This window comes from Periplaneta americana, chromosome 5, assembly GCF_040183065.1.
Source record: "Periplaneta americana isolate PAMFEO1 chromosome 5, P.americana_PAMFEO1_priV1, whole genome shotgun sequence".
NCBI lineage: Eukaryota > Metazoa > Arthropoda > Insecta > Blattodea > Blattidae > Periplaneta > Periplaneta americana.
This window is the reverse complement of record NC_091121.1, coordinates 129,403,876-129,428,831: the sequence shown is the minus strand read 5'-3', so window position 1 is coordinate 129,428,831 and position 24,956 is coordinate 129,403,876. Positions and strand designations below refer to the sequence as shown.

General features: G+C 35.7%; 1 protein-coding gene across 7 annotated transcripts in view; it reads right to left on the bottom strand.

Annotated features, from left to right (window-relative positions):
- Window positions 1–24,956, bottom strand: part of LOC138700190 (ras guanyl-releasing protein 3-like) — a 615,134-nt gene that overhangs the window by 219,397 nt on the left and 370,781 nt on the right. For all 7 annotated transcript variants that reach the window (XR_011332295.1, XM_069826618.1, XM_069826616.1 and 4 more), the window contains one exon: window positions 18,048–18,114. Coding sequence is in view for 6 of the 7 variants with exons in the window: in XM_069826620.1 (XP_069682721.1) it covers window positions 18,048–18,114 (67 nt within the window). In the remaining variant the exon portion in view is untranslated. The remainder of the gene's footprint in view (window positions 1–18,047; window positions 18,115–24,956) is intronic.

Sequence of the window (24,956 nt, the reverse complement as noted above, 5' to 3'; positions counted from 1 at the left end):
ATCCTACTGCAGGAAACCTTTGCTCAAGAACTTTACAGAAAGGGGTGAAATAAGGTCGAAATATGATATAGACCTACAATTACTATATCTTTCCATCTGGTAGCAGATGATTATTTGATATGACTCCCCGAATTTTAATGCCATACCCTCTTAGAAATCAACAAGCAGATATACGTGTATACAATCATAAACTTTGTTGAGCAAGGCGAATAGTAAAGGACTATTTTGAGCAAATGGCAAACAGATTCAGAGCCTTGAAAGCCGTAATTTTATCGAGTCCCGATAACACAAAGAAGATGGTTATAGCAATAATCGTTTTACATAATTTCTATTGGCAAGCATAGTTATGCTCCTATAAGGACGTTTGACATGAAAGGTCGTGAAGAAGTCTGGATTATGGAGCCATGAAGGGATGCCTGAAAATAACGTGCTACCTCCACAGACCTCATAAAGTCAGCCTGTACTGCGAAGAGGTACAAGAAAAGCTGAAAATATACTTTATGAGTCCTGCTGGTGAAGCTCCATGTCAGTATCGACACATCTGGTTTGATATAAATGTAGGCCTACCGTATTATTGTCAGTATTCGTTTATGAAAGATGTCTTAATGTTTATTAGCTGTTTACAGTATGAATTGTAAGTATTTTGCTATAGGTACCAACAACATATAGTTATTTGCACCTTCAAAATTAAGCTTTTCTATTAGTAATAAGGAAGAAATCAACAGATTTTACTGCCTACAACAGATAGAACAATATTTGACAGCTATTTGTAATAATTAAGACATGCAAATAAATAAATACATTAAATAAATACTAAATAAAATAAAATATTTAGCTTTAAGTCGTCACATTAGTGAGAGTAGTCAAACATGAAACTCTTCTCCCAGATATTTCAACAGATGAAAATATTCCCTCTGACTCGTGCATTGAGCATTAAGTTTGCCGACTCCCGATTTCTTTTTCTTTCAACTTTTCGCACCTCATTTAATGGAAGCAGAGATTACCATTTTCTTTTTATTTCATAGAGCATCAGACGACTCTCCTCAACTAAATCCTTGCATATTCTGTTTTTTTTTCTTCTTCTCCAGTTCATATAATCTTTTTGGGTAACATCCCAAAGAGGTTTCAATATTATGAAGAAGATTGACAGTTCCCTCTTTTGTCCCAACTGCGTCCAGTTTGTTTTTCTTTGTGGCGACACCGACAACCAAGTCCGTCGCATCCATCTCCGCTACTTGGTCTATACCGAATGTCAGACACTTATTTCCAACCTTCCGGAAATTCACAGAGCAGTGTCCGATACTATCCAAGACATGTCTTAACGGGGACACAACTTGCACGTACATCGCTCTCGCAAAATTCGCTTGATTATGTAGCGACATGGCCGTCTTAACACGGAAACTAGGGGTGCTATTCATAGACATTGCGCTAGCCCGCGCTACGAGCGTGCTAAACTAGCCCCGGCTATCGACTGGTTACTTGTATAGGATTCATATCATATCATATCGCTAACACTGGTTTATGAATACGAAAAACGTTAGTTCGTTGATCATCCACCGAAAGTCAGCGCTAAGAATGTCTATGAATACGGCCCTAGGTGTCTGAGATGTAGTGTCAGACATTTTACTCTCTCGTAAAAGTTGGGATTCGAAATCAAGACTGTAATCTCCATTACCACTAACACTGCGTCGTAATAAGTAAACGACTTGCTATCGATTGGTAACTTAAATGTACTTAAAAAGTTTACTATGTGCCAGTGATTTTTTTTATTTTACTTTGTTATTTAACGACACTATATCACCTACGAGGTTATTTAGCATCGATGGGATTGGTGATAGCGAGATGGTATTTGGCGAGATGAGGCCGAGGATTCGCCATAGATTATCTGACATTTGCCTTACGGTTGGGGAAAACCTCGGAAAAACCCAACCAGGTAATCAGCCCAAGCGGGAATCGAACCCGCGCCCGAACGCAACTCCGGATCGGCAGGCAGGCGCCTTAGCCGACAGAGCTGCGCGGTGGCTTGTGCCAGTGAAGTACGCAGAATTTTGCCAAGGGGGGGGGGTCCATTATTAAAACTGTTTACAATTTACATTATTGGTATTTTAAATTTTGTGTATTATTATTATTATTATTATTATTATTATTATTATTATTATTATTATTATTATTTTGAGCTGAGTTTTCACAGAAGGATGTGAAACTAGCTCCAGGAAGAACGTTCACGACAACATCGTGACGCTGCGGCTGCAAAGAAAAATTTTCACTAACCTCGCGAGAATCGCTATGCGACGTTTTGCTAAAAAAATTTATAAAATTGAACTTTATGATCGCTTAGACATATCAAAGAATCCAAAATGATGTGAAGTACTGTCAAATGAACTCAACGTTAAACGAACATTTCGCAATGAAGTCAGAACTCTAACGGATGGGTGATAAAAAATAGACACTGCCCAATATTTAATATCTGCAGTGCACAACTGTCACAACAACCTTTTTAATATGTTTCACAGGTTAAACTTCATATTGTGTAAGATTAATTTTGTTACAAGGTCGGTACTAGGTGGTAGATAGACACCGGCAAATCAGACAATACTTACGCCCGTAACTGCCTGCCGTCAGGCTTGGGTTCCGGTGAAGCTACAAAGCAAGTTAACTTTTAAGACTGAACCCATTCAGCCCGGGTTTTATAAGTTCAGTCCAGGCGGGACCCTAGAAAGCCTGTCTGTTTGCTCGTATTATAAGGTAGAGTAACTTGCATTCACGGAAGCCAATCTGCGCTGGTTAAGGTGAAACAGTACTAGTTTGAAATCTAAGTTCGTTAGCTATTTAGTCACTTCAAAAAATCATTATTTTCTGGTCCAACACGGCACAAAATTCTTGATTAAAGAAATATAGTTTTACAATTGATTGCACTACAGAATTTCATAAAATAGTAAGATAAATATTGTATATTTCATTTTTCTGCAAAGTGTATCTGACTCAAGAAATAACGGCAGATAGGCCCTAATTCTTGATTAAAGAGACACAGTTTCACAATTTATTGCCCTACAGAATTCATAAAATAATAAGACAATATTATTATACATTTCATAATTCTGCATAGCGTATCTGACTCAACAAAATAGTAACATTTCGTAACTTGTGACAGTTGAGAAGAGAAGAGAAGAGAAGAGAAGAGAAGAGAAGAGAAGAGAAGAGAAGAGAAGAGAAGAGAAGAGAAGAGAAGAGAAGAGAAGAGAAGAGAAGAGAAGAGAAGAGAGGAGAGGAGAGGAGAGGAGAGGAGAGGAGAGGAGAGGAGAGGAGAGGAGAGGAGAGGAGAGGAGAGGAGAGGAGAGGAGAGGAGAGGAGAGAAGAGAAGAGAAGAGAAGAGAAGAGAAGAGAAGAGATATTGGTAACAATTATTATGAATACAACTATTATAGGAACATATTCCGTTTTAACTTTTCCTTTATCAACAATTAAAAGCCTCATGAAAACCTGTAAAATGTAAAACACTTTTTCGTTCTTCAAAATATTGATTTGCTATTTAACTTCTGAGGGACAGTTTTATTTTTATTTATGAAGCTGAAAGTTTGAAGGGTTCGCATTAAATTTATATTACTATGATGAAAAGGAAAGTGCAAGTAATTTATAATAACTGTTGGCATATAATAGATATTATGCTGATGAGAAATAGTTTTCTTTGTATTTATTAAGGGTACGTTTCAGAAGACAACAAATTAAGTTTTCAGTAATTTGTCTATATCTGTACCCTTCCTGTGAGCTTTGAATGACTTGGTTGATATTTATCATGCATCTGAAAGCAGCACAGTCTGGCGAAGGTCGGTAAAACATAACAATCCTTTCGGGTCACTAATAGGACTGTTTGACGTCACGTGCAACGACACTGCCTGTCTGCTTGTGAGGGAAGGTTGAAGACAGGCGACCGGTACCCACTCACGAAGTAAAACGGGTATGGGCAGGCTTGAAAGAGGGTTTGCCGGTCTCTGGTGGTAGGTCTCTCTATAATAAAGACAGAATTGTTATGATTCGAACGTAGGCTACTACAGCACCAAGCACAGGGATTATATTGAAGGAGGAGTAGGAGGACTATGTCTTATGATGTAGATTTTGTTACTCTGACAGTGAAAAATTAGAGAAGTGAAAACGATTATGGATAAAAATACTCAAATCTAAATATGTAATTTTTTTCAAAAAGTTCAAGGGGGGGGGGGGTTCAAACCCGGTAACTTCTCTTGCTTACGCCCCTGGATGTGCACATATATATTTATAGGCATGCTTCCTCAATACAGCCTACGTACCACGTAGAAAGAAAGTATTGCGTTACTGAAAAAAAATCGATTTGGAGATGACAGAAATAGAAGCTTTTAACATTTCTGATGCAGCAAAAGTGGTCTACCTGTTTGTATAGGCTTATGAAGTTTTTTCGTGTGCTTGTTGTAGGACTACGATCTATCGAACGAAGAAAGCCTCATACTTCTTGCATAGATTGTTCATTTGCACTTACAGAAGAAAGACAACTGCTGGGAACTGTACCAGTCTCAACCAGTTTGTTATAAACACGTGAACTCTTCGGTTAGGAAGCCATCGAAGGTATTCTCTACGAGCAGTTTCAACATCTCCATCACAAAGCCCATAAACAAATACCCAATTTCGCCCAATGTTGTTACAGGGCAAGTAATTTTGTTACTTTTTAACTTCACTCTGGAATATGCCATTAGGAAAGTTCAGGATAACAGACAGGGTTTGAAATTGAACGGGTTACATCAGCTTCTTGCCTATGTGGATGGCGTGAATATGTTAGCAGAAAATCCACAAACGATTAGGGAAAACACGGAATTTTACTTGAAGCAAGTAAAGCGATAGATTTGGAAGTAAATCCTGAAAAGACAAAGTATATGATTATGTCTCGTAACCAGAATATTGTACGAAATCTAAATACAAAAATTGGAGATTTATCCTTCGAAGAGGTGGAAAAATTCAAATATCTCGGAGAAACACTACCAAATGAAGAGTCCACTGCAAGAATGATGGATGTCATTTGGAATACATTTTGCAGGAGAAGCAATTGAAAATTTGAAATGCTTAGCACTCAAAGCTTAGCTGTGATTTTCCGATCATTACTGGACAATGACTATCAGTGTTAATGCCATATAACTCTCTATGTACATTCTATATATCTTAAGCTATGCATTGACAGTCTTGGTTCATTTTCGACAAGAAAGTGACATCCATCATTCTTGCAGTGGACTCTTCAAATATAAATGACACTCGGGAGGGAATTAAACGCATAATAAATATGGGAAATGCTTGTTTTTATTTGATTGAGAAGCTTTTGTCATCTAGTCTGCTGTCAAAAAATCTGAAAGTTAGAATTTATAAAACAGTTATATTACCAGTTGTTCTGTATGGTTGTGAGACTTGAACTCTCACTTTGAGAGAGGAACAGAAATTAAGGGTATTTGAGAATAAGGTTCTTAGGAAAATATTTGGGGCTAAGAGGGATGAAATTACAAGAGAATGGAAAAAGTTACACAACGGAGAACTGCACGTATTATATTTTCCATCTCACATAATTAGGAACATTAAATTCAGACGTTTGAGATGGGCAGGACATGTAGCACGTATGGGCGAATCCAGAAATGCATATAGAGTTTTAGTTGGGAGACAGGAGGGAAATAGACCTTTGGGGAGGCCGAGACATAGATGGGAAGATAATATTAAAATTGATTTCAGGGAGGTGGGATATGATGATACAGACTGGATTAATCTTGCACAGGATAGGGACCGATTGCGGGCTTATGTGAGGGCGGCAATGAACTTTCGGATTCCTTAAAGGCTATTTGTAAGTAAGTATGCATAATGTAGCTCTTAAAGCCTAATGTTGAAAATGAACTTATTAAAACAAAAAGTAGTCATTCAAATTAATAACAATTTTGAACAAGAAAGTTTAATCTTTTCTTGAATACTTCTATCACATTCAAATATAATAAAATTCGCAAAAAAAAATAATGAAGTGTGTGTGGAGAATAAAATATAAGTGAATATCAAAAACAAAATTATTTCAAACAAAATGACACATCGATGGCTAAGAAGTGATACCTCGTATCTGTAAATTTTCAGATGAATAAAAAAAAAAAAATTCTGAAAATTAATTTTTCTCAATATAGACAAACTTTGTTTATACAGGCTGGACCGTAAGTAATGTTATTAATTCTGGTAGATGATTCCTTCAGTAAAGAGCAACAAAAAAGTCAAATACCAGTTTGTTATGTTTTGAATAGTTTTCAGAAAAACGTCCATTTTAAAATACATTAATTATAAGATCGTGCAACACTGCATTCAGCAGGGAGTACACAATAAGTTTCGTTGCTCCCAGCAACACCTTCATGTGCTTCTTGACGGTCATTGTCATGTACCATTGTTCTTTAAACTCATGAGAAAAAATACAGATGATATACCATTTACTTTCTGTGTTTAAACTGTGTTAGAAAACGGAGAATGAACAATGCTCATTTCATGTCAAACAAAATTTTTGAAAATTGGAAATAACCTAATTATTGCCTCTGATTGAGGTTCTGGCTGATATGTACATATATTATCAGGCAGTACATCTCACTTGACGACATGTGTCAGAGGAAGAACAATTCTGTGTTGTTTGGGTAAAGGGACATAAATCACAAAAATGAATTTGGAGATAAATGAAAATTAAACTTCCAAAGCATTAAAATTTGACTAAAATATTGTAAAAATGAGTGAGATTGGTAATGAAGAAGCTGTGGATCTGGCATGTGCATCACTTTTACCGGAAAAATCAAAGAAAAGATATGAAGTAGCTTACAATGTTTTTCAAAAGTAGTGTTTAGGTGAAAAAAGTTAACATTCATACCAGTGAGACTGTGTTATTAGCATATTTTCTTGAGAAATCTAAAAATGTATATCTCCAGCAAGCTTATGATGCGATTATTCAATGTTACGATCAACTATCTCTTTAAATTGAATCGGTTCTTAATGTTAACAACATGTCAAAAGCACATTTCACATTAAAATCAATAAGTAATCAATGCATTTGTAGACTTTGGTAAAGGTCCATTAATTCAAGGTTTGGTTGTTAGGTTACTAGTCTGTTGGGTGCTACGTCATTTCCAACTCGTACATGACTAACGAGAAAGACAGGCTTCGGCACGAATTGGAGTCACGTGGTTATCATGGTCTAGTCATGGTTATCTTGACAATCGCCTAATATAAATACATGTTCAAAGTTCTAAAAAAACAAAGGAATTGCTATATTAAACTCATGTTAAACGTGCATTTATAATTATACTACTGGCTTGTGCACCATTTGCTGCGAACTAAGTTCATTAGACGTTCAAATAAACATTTTTCAGATTTATTGTCAATGAAGAATACCAGACATTCTGAAAGTTATTTGCTTTCATAATAATGAAACATACTCCCTCTGAATGGTTTTTTTATGCCAAATACTTTTTCTTGAATCTATACACCTTCAGTTTTTTAGTTTGAGCGCGAAAACGCAAGTAACAATGTCAGGACGATCAGTCGGTTTTTCATGTGGGAGTAAAGCAGTATAAAAATAGTTATTTCAGGTCATTGCGGATTGTAGGTGAAAGTTAAAAAAAAAATGTCAAGTTTGCTATGCTTTCGAGCAATAGACATAGCATCTTGTATAGCTGCTGCATGTTTCGTAAACTACCTTGAAATGTAGAGAGTAAAATCATTTTATCCTGCTAAGAGAACTTGCTGAGATGATCGGGAGACTACAAAATCTTGTAGGCCTCTTATTTTATCAGTAGTAATACCTTTTGGTCTTTCCTTAGGAACTGTAATTTTTGCGCTCTCTCGAGCCAATACTGAAGAGAATGACCATACCGCCATTAAATATATGAAAAAGACCTAACCCCACTAGAATAATAACTATAAAAATATTTGATTTTTAATAACAATATTATTATCTTACTTAATTTTTGTAGTTATATTTACTACACAGCCCCCACTCAGTAAATTATAGACATGAAGATCTAATTTAAGATATTCTCTACATCTACTTGCATAACCCCAAAACGTTGCACTTTTATATCATCAATATAGCACTAATAAGTATAATTAATGAAAAATAGTCATCTCATGGCATTAACTATAATAATATATCATTTCTAATGGTAATAATGTCATCAAACCACCTCAAATTGTGTACATTTAATGTCCAATACACAGCTGTACTCAGTAAATTACATACCGCAGAATCAGACCTGGGAATTATGTTTAGTAAGTTTTGAAGATTTTAATAACCAATGAATTTGAGCTCTAAATGAAATTTAGAAATCTTCTCACTATTCGTGAGCTGCCACAAGGGACAAAGAGTACTTAACCATATAAATGTTTACAAGTTCAGCAGTCCAGCAGGTCATGGCCTTCGTGTAATATCCTATTGTTTATTGTAGTGTGTTTGTGTTTTGTTTTATTCTGAAAAGCCATATTTCTCAGAACTGACGACAGATAGATTTTGAAAAATAGGAAAATGATGTAGGAAAATTGATATTTCACTGAAAACGGCTATTTTTCTGAAAAACATTAGGTTCCAAGCTTCAAAATGAGGAGTCATTTATTAAAATCCGTTCAGCCGTTTTCCCGTAATTTCCATTACCAGTTCAAATTATATATATATAGATAAACTTGTTCAATGTTGGCACATTATGACTAAGAATGTGATGTCGCACAACTCGTATTGAAAGTATTTCAGACTTGTCAAACTAGTATACTGTAAGTATTGCAGTACTGGTTGCATTTACATGTTGTAATAAAGGTGAGCGTGCAAGAAATCAAGTTTTGGAACAGCTAGGAATAGCAACACAAAATTTATTCTCTCACGTGTCGATCTACAGCAAATGAGCAAGAGTGAAAATAAACTGAACATCATCATGAAAGTGACATAGACAGATAGACAGAGACCATGTCCCTTTTCGGCAACAGAGATACAGAAAATTTGTATTCCCTCACATCTCGAAATATATATTTCTTCCATACCACTATTTTCTTATTGTGTCAAGTAGGCCTAAAGGAAAACTAATGAAGATGTTGTATTTCAACATTTAACTCTTTGATTTTCTAGTTTTTTATATCACAGTATTCTTTATGGAATGTGACTAACACGCGAGGTAAATAAGAAAGATAAAACATGAACAGTTTCTTACGTAGCAACTCTTTAATTTCTTACAACCCTTAGAATGCAATGGCTTTGGACTGATTTCAGTTTTATAAACATGAACTGTAGCATTTTATAGCTGGAACATGGCAAGTACTGCTGCAGTTTGGTTATTAAATTCCACAATTTATTCAAGAAAGAGTGTAAATTTACTAGTCCCGTCGTGGATAATTGTCCGTTGCCTACGTGATGTTCTGCGATTGTCTGACAGAAACCTGGCGCCGCGCCGTATCGAGTCAACGAGACTTCAGATTGTGTCTACTGCATGTGTATGAAGAATTAAGGTTTAAAAAACACAGAACTCTCTACGCATAGAGTTGGCTACTGCATAAGACACGAAAGATACATATCTGTGATATAATATTTCAATGCGTCATTGCGAAAATCTATTTGAGAAGCGACTGCAATCATAAAGTCATTAAATGAAACGTAATTTTTCATCATAAATACGCCTATTTTTACTCGGTTATTTAACGATGGTTTATCAAATACGAGGTTATTTAGCGTAGATGGATTTGGTAATAGCGTGTTGATATTTGGCGAGATAAGGCCGAAAATTCGTAATCGCAGGATTATCTGACTTTCATTCAGGGTGTGAATTCAATATTTTCTCCCTGGGGGACATTATCATTTTAATTGTCGATAAAAAATTCTGTCCATATTAATTAGCAATGTTAGCTGACTCATATTGTTGTCGTGCTCAACTCACACATAAAGAAAGAGAATCGTTATTTGTTGCAGTAGGCTATATAAAATACAGAAACTATACATTAGGCACTCTAAGGGGAGAAATGTTATCCCTAGCAAAAGCAAATAATACCTTTTCATCAGGGGACACCGGATACTCAAGGGGACGACGATGCCTGGCATCCCCTCGTCAATTCTAACCCTGCGCTCACCTGAAAGGAAAACCTCGCAAAAGTACAGTCAGACAATCAGCCTAAAAGGAAATCGAATCCACACACAAAGTGCAGCCTAACTACGCCGATGGAAATACAGTAGAGCGTCTCGTTTAGGCACAGTGAAAAATAAACAAAGTGCAGGTAACGTGTGGGGGGGGGGAGGACGAGCCGTACGATAAACACGAGTGATGCACAAGGTTTTACTGTAGTTACAACATTTATGGCGGAGCATTAACTGAAATTATATTTTCCAAAAACACACAAAACAAAAGAACACAAATTGCATAACGTTATCATATACACATTTTTTAACAACCAAGCAATTGTAACGTTGAAATGCTCGTAATTCAATATAACAAACCAAATTTTGCTACTTCTATGATGTTGCTTTCAAGAGCATTTTTACGGCCATGAATTTCATTCTCTGTTTGACTGACATAATATCACCGTCTTCTGTGGCCGACTTAACAAAACTACAGTACTGTAATTATGTTTAGGAAAGTGTTGTCACTTCAGACCAATATAATGTAGTTCTGTTAATTCGGCCACAGAAGACGGTGATATTATATTAGTCGTTCAGAGAATGAAATTCATAACCATAAAAATTCCTGCTTGAAAGCAACATTATATACTGTAAGCTTCTCAGTCGAATAATAGGAGGAATCTCCCATATTTATTCCGCGTTTAATTTCCTCCCGACTGCCATTTGTATTTGTTACTGTTGCTCCAAGGTAATTAAATTTTTATGCCTTTTCAAAGAATAAATTTCCAATTTTTATATTTCCATTCCCTACTATGTTCTGGTCACGAGACATAATCATATAATTTGTGTTGTTTTTTTTTTTTTTTGTTAGGATTTACTTTCAAACCTATCACATTACTTGTTTCAAGTAAAATTCCCGTGTTTTTCCTAATAGTTTGTGGATTTTCTCCTAACATATTCACGTCATCCCTATAAACAACAGCTGATTTCCTCTCGAATGTCATTTATATTTGTTACTGTTGCTCCAAAAATTTTCAACCTCTTCAAAGGTTAAATTTTCCATTTTCATATTTCCATTTCGTACTAGCCTATGTTCTGGTCACAAGACATAATCATACACTTTGTTTTTTTAGGATTTACTTTAAAATCTATCACATTACTTTGTACGAGTAAAATTCCCGTGTTTTCCCTAATAGTTTGTGGATTTTCTCCTAACATATTCACATCATCCGCATAAACAAGCAGTTGATGTAACACGTTCAGTTCTGTCTTTTTTCATGGACTTTCCTAATGGCATATTCTAGACTGAAGTTAAACAGTAAAGGTGATAGTTAAAGATAGGAATTTATCCACACAGACTACAAGGTTAGATATGCATAGACTGTTCGTTGTTGAAAGAGAAAGTGGGCGTAGCTAGGAATGCATGTGCATGTTAGGGAACTCTGCCCTGGTATAAGCGAAATGAGATTGTACCTTCATGTGGTTAAACAATCAAGGAATCGAAGTGCAATGTAAACAAACCAATTGCCGGAGCACAACGCTGAACCCTACGCACGGGAAACGTATCCCCATTCAATTGGTGCGATACACAATACATTTCCGTTGTAACCTGGCTTTACCTCAGGCTTCACGTCATTCATGACGTAACGACAGTCTAAGCACAACTAACCTAATATCCTCATGTTGTGGTATGAATTCCTACCTTTAATGATAGTACAGTGCCTTACCGCACGAATGTATTCAAATTGTGTTGTTTTTTATTGACATTAAATATTAGGAAACATTATGTCTAGAGGTGCTGTAGAGCATCTTCCTCACTGCATTGTATTTATTTTTACAGAATGAAGTACAAACAAAGCGTGTGTTGCTAATATCGTAGACTCGTTTCATGTCAGCTACGAGTTGTGTCTAAAATAGGCCAGATTGTCGCCCATAGATTATCACTTTGATGACGTTCCTTACCATTGCGATGTTCTTTGGTTAAGGTGTTAGGTACAGCTTACGGTAGTAAAATTTTGGAAATATTCAACATTTTTTCCTCCATTACTGTGTCTTGTACAATAATGAAAATTAGTATGTGTAAAACACTGTCCTTCTGCTATACGAAAAAAATATATATATTTTTACGATTTAAAAAATTATTTACATTTTTTTTTTTTTTTTCAAAATTCATTTCACTGTGTAGTGATGAACCGTTTCCTATATAACTCAAAAACTATCCAATATTCTGCAATGAAATCTTTTGTGTGTATTTATACATGTCATATCTACAATATGATGCAAGATTACTTCTCTACCTTTGATAGATTGTCTGATAAAAATAAATTAATTTTAAAAATGGTCAAATATCAGTATTTACTTCTAACACAAAATAAAAAAAAAATATTATTTATTGAGGAATGAAGTTGAAAGAGCATTATATTGTAAATATGAGTTTAAGCAATAAAATAAAAGAGAGAGAACGTGAAAAAGTTAACAAGTTTAAGAGTTATGAGGGAAACGCTTCATCACTCCATAGTGAACTGCCACCATTTTGAATTTTGAAAAAAAAAATATAAATATTTTTTTATAAATCGTACAAATATATTTTTTTTTTACATATAGCAGAAGGACAGTGTTTTACACATACCAATTTTCATTATTGTACAAGATACAGCAATGGAGAAAAAATGTTGAATATTTCCAAAAATTTTACTGCTGTAAGCTATACCTAACCCCATAACCCAAGGTAAAGTTCTATCAACGTGTTCTGAATTGTGTGAATATTTACCAGAATTCACGGTAGGAAAAAACAAAGACAGAAACGTAACTTTCTGAAGGATATATCTGAGAATCTGAACGTTTTAAATTTGAGATTTCAAGGAAAGAATTAATTAATCTGGGACTTGATAGATAATGTTAAAAGCTTTCAGAGGAAGATTATATTAAGGATGTCACAGATCTCACAGCATAATTTTTATAATTTCAATGTCTTCAGTCATTGAACTCAATGCCCAACAGTGACAAATACTGCACCGTTTTAAACAATCTCGGAAGAGAGTTCGATAGGCAATTTAAAAATATTGACCTACTCCAGCCCGATTTGGATTTGTTTTATGATCCTACTCATCAATCCTAGAAAATATGCCATCAAAGTTACAATTGAATACCTGAATTGACAAACATCTCAAGTCAAAAATTTACCGAATTCGACTTTTTACCTCACATATGTTATGGTTTGCATAGGCTACCATTCTGTGAAAAAGAATCTCTAAAGTCCGACTCTAAGCTGCGTTTTTTATTCATACAGTTATTCAGTATTCTTATATTGCAACCCTATATAGTTCTTTGCTGTCCCGAAAAAATTACTTCAATGGGATGTTTGCCAATTCGGGTCTTCCATTAGAAATTACTGACTTCAACAGTGATGCACCAGCAAAGACACATTATGATCATAAAGTTCTTCTTGCATTTTACAAAGTTTTAAATCTTTAAATATCTCCAGGGATACGAAGATTTGCGGCGCAATTTATTTCTATATTGGCAGTACGTATATGGGAAATTTTTCTCACTTATGAACTCCACAAAACCAAAACTAAGACAAGATTATCAGATGATAATATGCGGGCTATACTACGTCTTGCTGCAGGAAACAACATTTCGCCAGACATACAGTAAGAAGGTTAGCGTCGGCAAAAAGAAGAAAAAATTTCCTGGATTAGACAAGAAGTCAGGAATTTAAATTTGTTTCTTGAAATATGATGTTCATATAATAAGTACATGATTGTGTAACAGTTACATAACAATTAATTAGATAGACCTCATTATCTAAAACTGCTTAAGTTAAAGAAAATGTAATTATGTTTATTATTTTTCATTATTTTATATACACTTATATAATCACTGATAAACTTTATAACTTTACTGTGTTAATATGAGGAATTACCTGGCTGACTAGTGACTAGTTTCGAAGTGGATTCATTGTCCAAAGCCTAGAGAAGATCCCGCGCTATCTTCTGGTTTCTGTTGTGGTGGGATATGATCATGATTGTGTCGAAAGGAGTGTGTGTTCTGAAATTGAGCTGAGTGTTCAGGATGTGCTGGGAGCGTGTTTTTGTATGTTTACAAACTTCATATTATTCTAGAGCAGCGGTCATCAGCACAGTGCACCCTCAGGTTAGCTTCTGTTATCCGCTGATAAGAGATTGCACTATGGTGCATTCATGGCTGCTGACGGATATGAGAGAGCATATCCGCCAGCAGCCATGAATCTCTTATCAGCTCTCTCCCTCTTTCTGCTACACGACGAGGCATATTACGATACACTGCGTACCCATTACCCATTTCAGTTAGTGCTGACGACCATTGTTTTAGAGTGTCAAGTTTCTGGTTTTTTTGGCTGGAATGTGTAATATTTTCATGTCAGTGTCTGTGTTGCTGTAGTTGTGATTGGAGTTTATGATGTGTTATGCTTAGGCTGAATTGTTGTATAGATTGGTTATGGCTATAATGTGTTCCTTGTAACGTGTTTGAAATGATCTTCCATTTAAATTTCTAAATCTTGTTAAGACTTTCGAAAAACCGAAAATTCTATTACTAAAAAAAAAAAAAAAAAAAAAAAAACCCGCCGATTTGAGTCTGCAGACACAATAACATTAACTCGACAAATAAAATACTCTGCCTGAAAGCCGCATGAACATGCAGAAGAATAACTTGAGCAGCAGCAGCATTGATTTGTTACGTTTCTAAATTAACGTTACTATAGCAATCGAAATGTAACAATTTTATAAACATAAATGTAGTGACGGTTTATTTCATTCTTTTGCAAATGAAACTGTGATTCTATTTCTATTTAAATCTTAATTTTTATACATTTAACCTTATTTGAAAAGTGTTCTGAATTTAAAATATACCTATAAATTTACTAAAATAAATATAACTTGGCTTATAACGCAGATACTGGAAAAAGGTGATTTAAATACCTATTTCATCGGTAACAGTAGGAGCGATCCGGAACAATGTGTAAAAACGGAGTTAATTCAATTATAAATTCAATAGTTCAAATAGTTTGTATTAGAACGTTAATAACAATGACAATGATTATTCAAATAAATATACTGCACGTGTGCGCTTGTGTGTGAAATCACATATTAAAGAACTGTTTCCACGCCCTCCGGTGCTATAACAGCTGATTACTAGACTAAAGTTCGCATACATTAGCAGAGATGAACGATTATCAGACCAGTAAGAGGGTAACTTATGGTGAACAGTGCCGTTATAGCTGGTTCGCTGAACCAGATTTCGCAACCTACCATATTTTTCCAACTTCATATAGCTGGGCATCGGTTCCATACACTGGCTGAAATTTCATGAGACAATTTCTGTTCCCATGAAGACTCGAATCAGTGTTCATTCCGTAACGCTAGTCCAAAGTGTGACGTTTCAGACCACTACACTACGACGACGAAAATCATAAGGTATATTCTTAATAAAAAAAACATGTAAAGAACAGTGCGATTCTTCCGGTTGTCCATGTAGTTCCCGCCAGTGTTGCCAACATGGTGGTTTTCCCACTAAATTTAGTTTTTTCTTCTCTCTGTCGGTGGAGAAAATTATTGAACCGTGGGCAGTGGGAATCTAGTTTTTTTTTTCGCGCTCAGATCAGTGGGAATTTGTTTTTGTTTTTTTTTTAACAACTAAACTCGACTTTGTCCTGTGTTAGCATTCCTCTCGTCTGTAGTGAAGGGAAAATCCCGAATCACACATAACACGTGACGCACCACACCATGTTTTAACAGTGATTTTGGTGTAAAGTTTTTCAGTATAAAGATGCATCAGATATGAACTCATTCAAAAATTAGCCGAGTTCGCTCTTTCTATGCTCTGTCTTCCCTGGTTAAATGCAGAAGTAGAAAGACTATTTACCCAGATGAATATAATTAAAACCAAAATTATAAATAGAATGGGGAGAAAGATATCATTGCACTGAGGCGGTGTGATAAATGTTGTCATGATTTTGACTTGCCTAAACACACTTTAAAAAATCGGAACAATGGAAACATACAAACCAGAAACTGCAGGTGTTTCAACTTCCACAACTACGGCAGAAATTGAGAAAGAAGAAGAAGAAGAAGAAGAAGACGATGATAATGATTATATAGAATCTCTTCTTTTGTAGTTTTGGTAAGTGTTTATTAATTATTTATAGCCTATTTTTTAAATATATAATGTACATCTAAAAATTTAGTGGGTTTTATACTATATTTAGCGGGTTTTTAACGCGTTTAGTGTATTTCTGCAAAAAGGTTTGGCAACGCTGGTCCCGTACGCTGGCACCTGGTCGAATCCATCTCCTCCGCCGAATGATTCATGCAATAACAGCAGACGACTGAATATTTAATGCGAGCGAGTATTTTTTATTTTGATATCTCAGCGGGATGTCTTCGCCCATTAAGTAGTCCATAGCTTTCATCAGTCTATGTTCGTTTTTCGTACGAATCACTGTATTTGAGAGGATTATCCCGGAAGTATATGTATAGCACGTCGATAGTTTCATTATGATTTGCATAAATTTAGACATTTTTCCAAGGTCGTGACTAAATGTCGGTTTCTAGGTTACCTAGGTTCTCCCCTAGGGAGAAAATGTACTGTAGTATTTCTCACCCTAATACACGTTCTGTATATGTTCTACAGCGATTTAACATTTATAATATACTAATTATCTTAACCAACAAATACACGTCGTCATCCGCTTTCGACAATAAAGTTTGATCATCATCCCTAGACAATACTTTAGATTTTTTTGCACGATATCCAACTGAATTCCTCTTTAACAATGCAATAAGTTTTCCATGTTTACTAATATCAATGTTATCATTTACCATTAAACAAGCTCTTAACATAGAATGTTAATGTTATGTTTTATTTAACGACTCTCGCAACTGCCGAGGTTATATCAGCGTCGCCGGTGTGCCGGAATTTTATCCCGCAGGAGTTATTTTACATGCCTGACATGAGCCTGTCGCATTTAAGCACACTTAAGGGGAGTCTGTACTGCCTATCCCAGCAATGTAAATTTCATCTAATTTAGGTGCACGTTTCTCAGGACTTACATAAGATACACATTTGAAATTTTTTGAGGTTATTCTTCAAGTATTATTGTATGTAACAGGCTAAAATTACGGTCTTTATCTTTTATTATTCTGTTTTACATTGCTGGGATGGCTGTACAGACTCCCCTTAAATGCAGTCGACCTGGCCCTGGATCGAACCCGCAATCTCGGACATAGATGGCCAGCGCTATACTAACTGCGCCAACCAGGCCGACTCTTAACATAGAATATTGCGCCCATATCGTAGAAGACTTGTATTCCTTCTCTCTTTCCGTGAAATACACCAACAAGACATTTTCTGAATACATTATTTGTACATTCTTTAAAACTAGTTTAGGCCTTTACACCTTCATAATATAATCTTCTGGATTTTTTCGGTAGTAAACCAGAAACTGCCTCACTAGCAGCTTACGTTATTCATTTTGGCTCTTCAAAACCATCCATTTAGCAATGCACATACAAAATATCTTAACAATACAATCAATATAAACAGAAGAACGTCCTATGACATTTCCTTTGCATCAGTGCATATGCCCTCAATAAAAATAGCTCCATCAAACTTCAATAAAGGAAAATAAAATGAGACAATTGAGTCGTGGCCTTGGAAAAAAAATAGTAGATACACCACGGGATCGAAACACATTTTACCCTCAGTACATTTGTAGCCCTCAGGATAAATTCCTCCGGCTCCAATTATGTACCTCGCGGAAAATAATGTGTTTCTCTCCCTTAATGTATAATATATACTATTTTAGAAATTGTTTCTTACTTTCAAAATGTTTGGTAAGCGTTTACTAACTGAAAACATAGGCCTAAATTCTGTAGAAACTGAGTTGCACACTTACCCATTGCGGAAGGTGAGAGAAAGGCCATCTGCGGGTAGACATAACCGAGACTCTGGTCGAAATCCACCTGTCAACAATAATAAAGTTGGTTCAATTAATTTAACCATTTATTTTAAAGACGGGCCGACATGACATTGCTTTCTGCAGTAACGAAGTTGTGGAAGATATCACCAACTGCTTTACTAAGTTCAGACATGAACAAGACTATCCAATATGGGACAAACTTTCATAAATGTGTGCTTGCTCGTCTTACCAAGATGTGACGGAAGGCGATGCAGATTACGGACGGAACAGTATCACACAGAAGATGATTAAACTGCAAACTTTATGTTTCTATAGAATTGCATTCAGCTAGCCTATGTGCATTCATACAATTTCTCCACTAGTCACGAATAGTGTAAAATCAGTCGCTTTAAGGTACAGGCCTGACAAAATAAACATTTAAGAGTAGAAACTGAGGTTAGGATGTGTAAATCAGGTAACAAATGAGGTCTGACAAATGCTGCTGAAACGTATGTAGACACGAGTGAGGAAAAGTTGGAAAAAATTGAAATAACGGTCAAATTACATCACTCGGTAAAATCGAAATTATAGTATTAGGTACAAGAATATTAGGAATATATCTTGATTACACAACTTTTAACACTATATCACTTCGGAAAACGTATTATATGTCTTTCACGTGTTAAATTTTATATTACCTTGTTAACACGTTTCGGCCTGCTATTGGCCATCATCAGAACTGGTTATTGTTGGTCTTGGCGCATTTTGTTTTGTTTTCTGTGGGGGTGTGTTTGTGTAGTGTAACGTGGAGTCAAAGAGTGTGTGTGTTCTGGAATTGAGTTGTGTGTCGAGAATTTAATTTGGATGTGTTTTTGTGTGTCTGTATATTTCGTATTGCTCTAAAGTGTTTAGTTTCTGGCTTTTTGGTTGGATGTATAGAATTTCCATGTCTGTGTTGTTTGTCTGTCTCAACATACAAACGACAGAAACAAACAAATACAACCACACAGGCGTATACAAATTCAAATGTAACACCTGCAACAACTTCTACAGAGGACAGACAGGCAGATCATTTCAAACACGTTACAAAGAATACATTACAGCCATAACAAAATTACAAAACACTTCCACATAGGCAGAACACATCACAAATGCTAACCACACTACAGAGACATCAACACAGACATGGAAATTCTACACATGCACCCAAAAAAAACATAAACTAAACACACTAGAACAAAACGAAATATAGGCTACAGACACACAAAAACACATCCAAATGAAATTCTCAACACACAACTCAATTTCAGAACACACACACTCTTTCACTCCACATTACACTACACAAACACACCGTCACAGGAAACAAAACAAAACCCGCCAAGACCCGCAACAACCAGCTCTGATGATGGCCAATAGCAGGCCGAAACATATTAACAACGTAATAAAAAATTTAACACGTGAAAGACACATAATACGTTTCCCAAAACATTAGGAAGTTGTGTGGATTTAAATCAGGAAAAGAATGAGTCATCAAAATAAGATTGTATCGAAAATAACATGCTATCAGAACGACTGCAGACATGTTTACCGGAATAGTGAGGGAAAAGGCCATAAGGAACTAATAAAATATAACCCCCTTTCACTGGACGAGACAATAGCTTACCTATGAACATATAAAGAGTAGACTACGTACAGAAAATGGACAGAGGGATAGAAAAAGGGATAAAGAAGAAAATATGAAAAAAGAAGAATCAGAAAAGGAATACTAAGACAATAAAGATTGGAGTACCTCTGATTGAGATTCTGGCTGATATGTACTTAGACACAAAAAATTACCGCTCTCCTTTAGCGTAAGTCCACTTTGGGCAGCGCCTGGTTCACACGACTCGGGATAGGATGTTTACTCTTTGAATATATCTCCGTTGTAGATCATTCATAACACTTTACTTATAAACAGACAGAAAAGGCAACAAACAAATAAAACAAAGAAAAAAACAGAGCGAAGTCGTGCGTAAAGGGCCACATATACGCTCAGTTTAGCTGCGAAAAGAACTGACAAGGAGACCACACCACTTTGATGTCAAGATTCGGATCGGAATAATTTGGGGTGAAAGTATGGCCAAATCCATAAAACATATATCTCGGGTTTTTTCTACATAGGCCTATGCTTGGGTTCAAGAGAAAAGAAATTGGAAAATAACGAATCAAACGATTGTTGTGTAAATATTCATTGCTGCAACAGAAAATGCAGTGGCTGCATGGCTCAGGAGGTAGCACGTTGGACTCTTGTGTAGGCAGTGCATAAAATTCGGCTTCGAACCCTTTTTCACAAATTTTTTATGTTTTATTGAATACACATATAAGAATATAAGCTTTCTAAGAGTTATATCATTTTGCAATGCGTGCGAAAATTAATGGTTTGAAGAATAAATTTCCATCTTTTATTGCGTCGTATTACATTGCATTGACGCAGATGATTCATTCAGATGATTCACATTACTACATATCAGTGATTAATTGTATCCAGTACGCTATGTTTACAATTAATCACTGATATGTAGTAATGTGAATCATCTGAAGGAATACTTTGTGTCAATGCAATATAATACATTGAGTTCTGAGAGAAAGAAGACGAAAAGATTGTATTTCGTGCGGTGCGGTTGAATGACAGTATTAATAAAAATGTAAAGCAGGTTGTAAATACTGTAAGAAATAATTTTCAATAATACGTGCCACCACAACGACGTATTGCAGCAGAGATGGCTTCTCTTTATGTGCTGTTGGGGGATGGTCCCCGTTTTTGAGAACATAAATTACAATACAGTGCAGTATATTTCATATTAAAGTCATGTTTCTTAATGCGTTTCCAATACAAAAAAAAATATATTTTTCATTGACTCAATTCTGCGAGAGAATGGACTGACTGGGCCCGTGAGAGTCCGACCTGTACATAGTTCATTTTAGCACTAAAGGTTGAACTGCAACACACTAGCAGTTCTTCCCACCACCCTCAAAGTCTTCTAGTGTTACTTGGGGCTGGCCCTTCTGTTCAATTCTCTCTGTAGTATTGGATTAAAATTGAAGTTCTATAATACCTTAAGTTCAACGTAAAGTGTGAGTGTATGTACAGCGTTTAATGTGGATAAGTATGTTTACAAAAGAGTGCATAACATTACACCATTAAGTAAAAGTATTATACAGTGTGCAAAAGTGTTTGAAAGAATGAATACAGTAGACAGATTAAAACTCCGTTCTCGCGGTTAAAATTAGAAGATAAATTGACAACTAAAGCTCTCGGACCTTTTCAGCCTAAAAAATTTTACGTAAAGATTTTTGGTCCTATAGAATTTATCTGTTATGGTAACAATTGTTATAAAAGGAGACAAATTCGCTCAGGTGCCGAGGATCGAACCCGGGTCCTTTGTTCTATGTACCAAGCGCTTTAACCACTGAGAGAGCGCTTGGTACGTAGAACCACACTCTAATATATAGTCACGAAGCTTGAGTTTATGAGGGTACTAGGAACAATAGACTGTGCAGGTACTATTTCGCATTGTCTGTAATGAGGCGATAGTAGCGATCCTAGTGGTTAACAACTATCTATGGATGCATATTTACTACGTATTGAGCTTCGTGACTGCATATACTAGACTGTATTAGAACCAAGGACCCGATTTCGATTCCCGGCGCCGGAGCGAATTTTTCTCCTTTAATAACCATTGTTACTAAAAATATTAATATCGTTCAACAGGACGGAAAGAAATGTAGAAAATATTGTTCTGAGTGGCTTGAAAAAAAGGAATGGTAATGGCATGTGAGAAACGAAAATAGTTATATTGTTTTTATGGCCTGATTTTTTAGGGCGAAACTCTGTAGACTAATAAGGGGTGTGCAGATTTAAAGCATTTTTGTCCGAGAGAGTAAAATCACATGAAAATTCTACGACACACATTAACAACGCTATAACATGTAAAACTTTTGCGTCAATTCAAAAGACGCGTATGACATCATAACGCGTCAAATAAGTGAAAGATTCCAAACTTCGGAAATTTTTTCTGCATTTTCGATAGTTTATCCCAAAGAAATTCTTATTTATTGTGATAATTTGCCTGAATCATTGCTTCAAACCATTATTACGCAATACAATATGCTGAATAAGGAAATATTAGAAATGAACTAAGTGCATTGTACTCTAATCCTACGTTCAGGAACGTACCTTCCTTTAGTGCGTTAATGTTATTACCCCATGAAAATGACCTTAGAGACACACTCTAGGAAGTAACAAAGTTGTTGGAAATAGTTCTTGTGACCCTGTGGCTACTGTCAAAGCAGAGCGCTGTTTCAGCACTCTTAAGTGCGCATAAAACCTTTTTTTGAGAAACACTATGACACAAGAAAGATTAAATTCACTGGCAGTTCTTTCTATTCACAAGGACTACATTCACAAAACAACGAACTATAATTCGAAAGTGATTGATAAATTTGCGCATCAGAAGAATAGAAAAGCAGCATAGCTATACAAATAATTTCGGCCACTGTAAGTTTGTTGATTTGTTTAACTTTATTATTGTTTTATTAATTATGCATGTACTAACCATTGTGTAGAAATATTTTAATTATTGCATGTTTTATTCTAAAGTATTTTTTCTAGCCCAACGATTGATAATATGAACTGATATGTTAATGTAACTATAGCGGCATATCGAGAGACGCCAATAGAGACATATGGTATGAGACAGGAGTTTATTTTCAATCTGGCCCCACCTAGCCTAGTACTCACGAGCCGCCACTGTATGGAAGCATGCTAAAGGAGTGAAGTACAATAATATTAAAGTATTCTCTTTATCTGCAGCATCCATTAGTAGTTTTTCTTATAAGACAGAACGGTTCTGAAGGTAAAAAGATTAGTTTCAATGTCATTTTGTTAATAGTAGCCAGTCTCCGGTCCCGATAAGAAGATATGGCGAAGGTCCCGGTACAATACGTTTGTGTTTAACGAGCACTGCTTTCAACCATAGTACTAATATCGGGCCTAGAATTTGTAACAAATTAATAAAGAAAGAAGCACATCTATTTATCTCAAACAGTTTGAAATGTAAAAATATACTATGTAGGCCTAAACAATTTGTTACAGGCCTGGCGGTTTCGGTCCCGTGAACTTAAGGTTAATGATACATTTACTATAGCATACTAGATGTTGGTCGCGTGGCAGGAACACACGGTCATTTAAACAAAAGGTGTGTATGCACGCGGTGGACTATCGGCTGTGTGCATGAACAGTTCTAGGAGGCTACAACTACATAACTACAAGTTGTTCTTAAAATTGGTAGTCAAGGCTAAGTTGCACATCTCTGTAAGGATACATAACTTGAAATAACATTAACTCTCTACATACCTTACTTACATATCTACACTACCGGTCAAAAGTTTTCGATCAGTTATGAAAACAACTATGTACAAACACATCGGAAAAACTAAATAGATCAACAAAATAAATATTTTCTCTCTCTAGCATTATGTTATGATAGAATATTCAAAACGAAATCCCTGTTTTAACCACAGATCCATAGTTGTGATAGGTGATCGAAAACGTTTGACCGGTAATGTACATATTTAGAGAATAACATATGAATAATTGTAGTAAATTATGTCTATAACTTCTCTAGTCGACTTTCTGAAAAGCCGATATACACACATTTTCGAAATGGGTTACGAAAGAAATTCGATGTTTCTCCCTATCCCTATATTATATAAATTTATTTTTTTTATTTTCTTGGGTTATTTTACGACGCTATATCAACATCTAGGTTATTTAGCGTCTGAATGATATGAAGGTGATAATGGCGGTGAAATGAGTCCGGGTCCAGCACCGAAAGTTACCCAGCATTTGCTCGTATTGGGTTGAGGGAAAACCCCGGAAAAAACCTCAACCAGGCAACTTGCCCCACCGGGATTCGAACCCGGGCCACCTGGTTTCGCGGCCAGACGCGCTGACCGTTACTCCACAGGTGTGGACTATTATATAAATGATTGTACCATGAAAAGACTGGTGTTTATGTACTTACAGAACTTCAAACATTGAACATTTGAAAATGCCTTACTGTAGAATGATTTTTTCGATTTTATTTAATTTTACACAACTCTCTGGAAAAGTCAATTCTGCTGTTCGGTTTTGTTTATGACGTGCAATGCATGTCTGCAGCATCCTTATTTCCATTAATGCAATATTTTTCTTATACATGAGTATATTAGTATTGCAATGGCCTATATATTTGTGTTTTCGTCCTCTTGTAAAAGAACGACAAACCTTGCACTGAATTGCTTACTGTCCAGTGTTTTACTTAATGTTGATTCGATGGTGCATATTGTTTCCGCTGTATGCACTGAACAACTGAACTCCCGGTATCTTCATATAACACCGCTTCCTTAAGATCACTGTAATCGATAATTGTATTATACTGAGTGTAAACAGACACTGCTTGACGTAGACCAGTAATCACAACCCTATGTGCACATAACTTGTCTTTTTGTTTGGGTTCCGAAACCGTCAGCTCTGGTTAAGAAAAATTATTAATTAAATGACATTGGATTGATCTCTTACTTCTAAGAACATCTGTCATTTTCCATTGTGATGAGTTACGACAGGACTAGCCTAAGACATATTTGGGTACATTTTAAAATTATCCTCTCTTTCTCTTTTCTTTTCTTCTCCATTTAGTAGGAATATCGAAATCAGTTGCATATAAATAGAACTTTATCATTTCATATAGTCTAATACTGAAAAGCCCTGAGTGCTCCTCGTTTTCAATAGAATAAGATGATGATTTTAGATCTTTCTTTGGTCTGTAAAATAATAAATTGACATTATCTCTGTCAGTTGGTCTCTTGTGCTCACCCACCGAA